Raw genomic sequence first — 5,796 nt, 5'->3', positions numbered from 1 at the left:
TACTTCCGGTTACGCGGATAATCACCGCGAGCACATCGAGTTTTTGCACGCGAAAGTTTTCCAGCACTTTCACGGAGATGGAGCTGGAGCTAGACGAGACGCCGAGAAAAACTCCGGAGGTGACGAGACGCCGAGATTGTGCAGTGGTTAGACCGGCAAAAGCATTGCTCCGTCTTATGCGTGTCGTTGGCTCGGAGTCGTATACTCACCAAACTGGCGCTGGTTCTGCGGGTGGTGAGGCCACTGAATTCGACATTCCGGGGTGACTGTCACGGTGGGTGAGTGGAAAGAAAAGGAGTAGTCTAGCTAGGCGGAAGAATGGGCCGGTTTCCGTCACCGCCGGAAAAACCTCCGGCTCCGGCCGCCGGAAATTCCTCCGCCCAGCTCTGCCACCCGCCGCGAGCTCCGCCCAGCGCCGCCGTCGCGATACAGAAGTTATAGAATTTGCCGATACAGAAGTTATAGAATTTGGTAGACTTCCGCATATTAACAAAAAAGTTATAGAATTTGGTAGACTTCCGCATATTAACAAAATGCATGCGTGGCGCAATGGTAGTGCGTCTGATTTCAAATTACAAAGGTTACGTGTTCGATTTCAAATTACAAAGGTTACGTGTTCGATTCCGATATTGTGAGTTCGTTATTGACAAATTGATACAGCCCACCTTTATTTTTTCAACATGATTAAAGCTTTCATTTACGCTGGAGGACTATAACCAGATGTCCTCCCCTCTTTCCATATTCGATACGTTCGCTCAATCTCCTCCCCATTATTTCTCCATATTTCTCGAATAACGCATCCATTATTTCTTCTCCAAAATGGTGTTTCATCAGGCTTTCCAACACTGCTCTGAATTGCTTTGACAGTTTTTGACCATATGCATCCTTTGCAGAGGCTGAGCCTGCAATGGCTTCCATTTCCTCTTTCGGAATATTGTCTGATCGTCTCAGAAGCTGCAATCGCTGTATTTCGAATGAACCCTCTTTCGCTATTTCATTGCTCACTTCCCCTGGACATGGACAATACATGGGTATGTTGAACGAGTCCACCTTCTCCTCCTCGATCAAACCCTGCATCAATGAAACCTCAAAAATTATAACTATTTTTTGACCCATTACCAATTCCAACTGAAGGAAAAAGCAATATTATACCTGATTTACCAAATCATTCAAACTGGTTTCTAATGATTCCCAGTTGAAAGCGACGTAACCCTGATCGGTTGGATTGTGAGATGTTCGACCCATTAACAGCAAAAACATCCGGCCCCCGGCAACCATCTCCTCTGCACGGGCTCTGAGAAACGTGTTAAAATCCTTCTGAAATTGAAGAAAATACGCTTCCCCGACTGCCCGAGATCCTCCTTCGCAGAATATTTTTCCCTTGTTCCATGTCGCTGAATTTTTCTCCAAAATCTCAGCGGGAGCCTGATCATATAGACGAAAACTAACCTGAGACTCCAGACTAAGTTATACTTATTCTAGTAAATTATATATATGTGAAAACATACCTGGGAAAGCCAGTGAAGCCCAAACGAAGAATGAATGAAATGGAGAGTCTGATCTGGAAATAGCCTGCCGTAGAACGAACCTGGTACGCCTGCTGCAAAATAACAATAACGAACTCACAACATCGGAATCGAACACGTAACCCTGTAATTTGAAATCAGACGCACTACCATTGCGCCACGTATGCATCTTTCTTAGTATGTGGAAGTCTACGAAATTTTATAACTTCTGTATCGCAGCGGCGGCACTGGGCGGAGCTCGCGGCGGGTGGCGGAGCTGGGCGGAGGAATTTCCGGCGGCCGGAACCGGAGGTTTTTCCGGGCGGTGACGGAAACCGGCCCATTCTTCCGCCTAGCTAGACTACTCCGAAAGAAAAGCCTGCCAACGCTGTGTTTCTAGTGGATGCAAAAGTGGCGGTGGAGATGCAGATGGGCCGGTAGCGTGCAACTACTTTATTGTATTACAGGTGAGTGGACGAAATGTTATGACCAACAAAAAATAAATGTACTCCCATCCGAATCACATCGAGGCTCGCTATTGTCAATATATAACAGAAAGGGAATGCATAAAGATAATATCTATGTTTATGGATTTCACTGTAATGGTGTTTTCAATATTCGATGTTTTCTGTGTCGTAAGGCTGATGTCACAAGGCTTACGCCTGCACAAATCTAGAAAAATCGTTGTCTAGAGAGGGTTATCTCATTTTAAAAAGCAATTTTCAATATTAATTAAATTCAAAATTAAAATTTAAATTTTCTATCAAGCTTCAAGTTGCCCTGATGATGGATCCCGGTTGGGATTTGAAACGTTGGCAGAACAATTCTCTTACTGTGGAAACTCCGATGACTGAATCAAAAATATTGTACCACAGAGGTCTCAAATCTAGAATTATTTTTTTTAATTATAATTTTTTCATTACAATATGTTTATCCCAAAAACATGGCTAAATTTTTTAAAGTTTTCATGATGTTTTTAAAATAGGCATCTTAGATTAGGGGTTGGAGTCTCTTTTTAACGCTTTTATAGACAATTGCTTTATTCAAGGGAAGCAAGTGTTTGCATATCCCAACTTTTCAGCCTTTCTATATGTTAAATTTCAGTTTTTGAATACTTGAGTGTTTGTGCTAAGGGAGTATGTGTGTTCATGCGCTGTTTATGTGTTCATAATGGAATTTTTTAAGATAATTTGGGTGTTTTTACTAAGAAAGTCTTTGTGTTTATGGGTTGCTTTTGGGTTTTATAATGGAATTTTTTCTAGATACAATTACGTCTTTTTAGCATATTTTTATAGGAACAAATTGAACTCTAAAAAATACAGATGTATTTAATAGGAAGAGACCATTTCCAAATTGGATTTGAGAACATTAAGGGCTCTTCAGAAAAATAGTAAATAGTGTCTTAAAGGAGAGAAGATTAATAAGTAAGTTTATGAGGTTCTAACCCAATATTAAGGTTGTCCCTTAATCGACTGCTAAGGATTCAGGTGGTCAAGGCTCTGTTGGAGTGTTTTATATTTATGATAAGGGTGTCTTTCTATTGATTTTTTGAAAGCAAGGAAGTTAGGGACCCGATCTTTAGCTCTATCCCTTACATCATGGGTTACAAAGGAATACTCCTATCCCACTAGACAATTAGACTTAATCTAGACATGGAAATCTCTCTTCCGCTTTCTCAGTTAGACTTTTGTGCCTCCCCATTTTCCTTTGGGTTGATAAGATCCTCAAACAAATCAGAAATCATTATATAACCTATACAGATTCTAGAGGCAGTATTCTCACTTGTGTAGGGGTATGGTTTGAATTGATTTTAATAAGGGTTTTTTTGAGAAAATCCAACAGGAATTAGAGAGTTGGAGTCACCTTCAATCTTTTGATTATGAACTAGTACCTTTTAAATGTAACTCTTGCCATGAGTATGGGAATCTTGCAAAAAGTTGTCCAAACACCAAGAAATCTTTGTCATTTTCAAGCCAAGTACAATAGCTTAGAATAATGACGAGCAAGATACCAAGAAAGAGAAAGGGTAAGGCTCCAAGGGGATCTCAAGGTGCCATTAAGCCTCAACATCCCTCCAGGCTTGAATCTTACTCCAATAACATATTTAAAACTTTTCCATCTCAAGAGGGAGTAGAAGAGATTTAGGAGCCCAATGGTGATAGGATGCATTAGCTTGAGTGCAATGAGAAAACACACATCATAAAAAAGTAGATGTAATTCCCGTATTGGGTTTTTTGGAAGCTTCACAAGACAAGGGCCCTATTGTAGAAAAGGAAGATTGGCCTAGAAAAAGGAGATAGAGAACGATGGCAATAATGGTCTCTCCATTTTGTCGTTTTTAGGTATTTTAAAGAAAATTTAGCATTCGAATTATCCATTGATGAAAAAAAACACAAAGAAAAAATTCCATTTCTCTATAAACTCTAGATTCTCTTAGTTTTAGTGGGAAATGAATTCTTGTAATTTACCTCAAAATTCTTTAAATTTGAGAGAATATATTTTTTTTATAGGATAAGCATGATCAACAACATTATTTTTCTTTCTAAACCCTTATTATTATTATTATTATTGTAGATGCATGGTTAATATTATTTAAGGTGATAGGGTGTCTAGATCACCTCACCATCATACCAAATACCTACATAAATGTTTTATTTTGACCATATTATATAAAGTTTTCATACCGTTGAACAACCTTGGTGTAGCCCATTACATCATTTACAAAGTGTTTTTACTAGGAGACTATGACCATAAATGTGAACATGTTCATGTTGACATTAACGTAATGGTGGCAAAATAATTATTTTAGAACATTATAACCTCGCTACCTTGTTTCTATCAACAATATGATTTACCAATGTGATGTTCATCACAATATGGTAATGTGTCGGTCCTCCCTTATGATAAGTCTTAGTGTCACATGTTTTAGGTAACATGGTGCTCTGATGTTTTTCCTACCCATGTGCTCTGTCAGATCGAGGATGGTTGAGATCCTTTGGGGCAGCTAATGATGGAAGTTTCTCCATGGGAAGTTATGGTTACTACATCTCCCTCTACCTACTCTCATCTTCCTTTCAGATGGCAACAAATTGCGGCCATGAGCTCTACAACTCCAAAAAGGGTTTTGCTTATTTCTGGATTGTTCTTTCAACCATATCATTTGGATTTTCATTCAACCTTCACATAGAATATTTGTATTGGTTATTCATGATGAAAACTCATAATTTTTTTAATATATGTGATGTGCTCTTTGCATCGCTTATTCCTTAATCACTAGATGTGATCACAGTAACCCTTTCAGGTAACAACCATTCTGACCTTACATGGAATTATCAAGAATTCTTGTTGTTGGGTTGAATTTTCTTAGGATTAAATAGTCCTTTCCTTTCTTGCAACTACTCTAGGGTTTCACATTAAAGTTTAATGGACTCTTACATTCTTACATTCCCTTGTTTGCAAGGTTGACCGAGGAATAATAATGGGACCTCTTTCCAAACACACTCTCAATAGCATAATTCCACCAATATGAGATCTTTGTTGGGTTTAGTATTTTGGTATTCTATTTTTGTTTTTTCTTAGCCCAAGTCTAGTTTGGATGATGTCATTCATATTTTCCTTGATTGTGTTAAAGCCTCACTTAGTTTTACTCGGGATTAATTTTTTACTTTTTTTTTCTCTACTCATATTCCTTCTATCCATATTACTAATGTATTTTTGGATACAAGTATCATCAGGATTTTATAGCTAGATAGGTACCATTAAATTCACAGTTATCATTTTTGTTTTTATTCTTCTCTTCTCAATGTCACATTATTTATAGGAAACCACTTTCTCTGCAGGTACTAGAAATTTTGATGAGCAATATTGGTTCTACAAGGCATAATTTTTGGTTAAAATCCCTCCTTTCTAGTTTTATCTTTTCATATTAACAGGACATGCATACAATTTATTAACAAAGGGTCTTTCTCTCTCTTGTTTGTTATGTGTTAGCATTTTTGTTGTTTTTGAAATGATACAAATTTAGTACTATGTCTAGACATTTTAGGTACCCCGTTGTAACTTAAATTCTTATTATGGCAGGTTCTACCTCAAGGATTTTTATTCCACTCTTCATGTCCAGGCCTTCAATGATGCAATATATATTTAGTTAGGTGTACTTATTTTTTTCCTTGTTGCACTAAGCTAGTTGTTTGCTTGATATTGCTAATGTACACAATTATATATTCACACACACACACACACACATGTATGTATTTATATGAATCAAAATTCAATATTGTGTTTGAACCCC

At 37.9% G+C, this 5,796-nt stretch overlaps 1 protein-coding gene across 1 annotated transcript; it reads right to left on the bottom strand.

Annotated features, from left to right (window-relative positions):
- Positions 1-665: 665 nt before the first annotated feature.
- On the bottom strand, positions 666-1,679 carry LOC149181743 (putative jasmonic acid carboxyl methyltransferase 1). Its single transcript, XM_089418384.1, has 3 exons — positions 1,509-1,679; positions 1,153-1,425; positions 666-1,071 (listed from the first exon to the last, which is right to left on the bottom strand). The coding sequence occupies exons 2-3, from the start codon at positions 1,276-1,278 to the stop codon at positions 694-696; spliced, it is 504 nt and encodes a 167-aa protein (XP_089274510.1). The 5' UTR covers positions 1,279-1,425; positions 1,509-1,679; the 3' UTR covers positions 666-693.
- Between the last annotated feature and the right edge of the window lie 4,117 nt (positions 1,680-5,796).

The sequence above is a fragment of the Pinus tabuliformis genome, chromosome 3_2, assembly GCF_031772625.1.
Source record: "Pinus tabuliformis cultivar Carrire ecotype Pingquan chromosome 3_2, CPIR1, whole genome shotgun sequence".
Lineage (NCBI taxonomy): Eukaryota > Viridiplantae > Streptophyta > Pinopsida > Pinales > Pinaceae > Pinus > Pinus tabuliformis.
This window is presented reverse-complemented; position numbering and strand designations above follow the sequence as displayed.

Bases quoted from the DNA above. Each gene is read 5' to 3' on its own strand.
- LOC149181743 (XM_089418384.1), bottom strand. From the start codon at position 1,278: ATGGTTGCCGGGGGCCGGATGTTTTTGCTGTTAATGGGTCGAACATCT. The intron at 1,072-1,152 runs GTATAATATTGC...TCATTGATGCAG, and splicing joins TGAATGATTTGGTAAATCAG to GGTTTGATCGAGGAGGAGAA.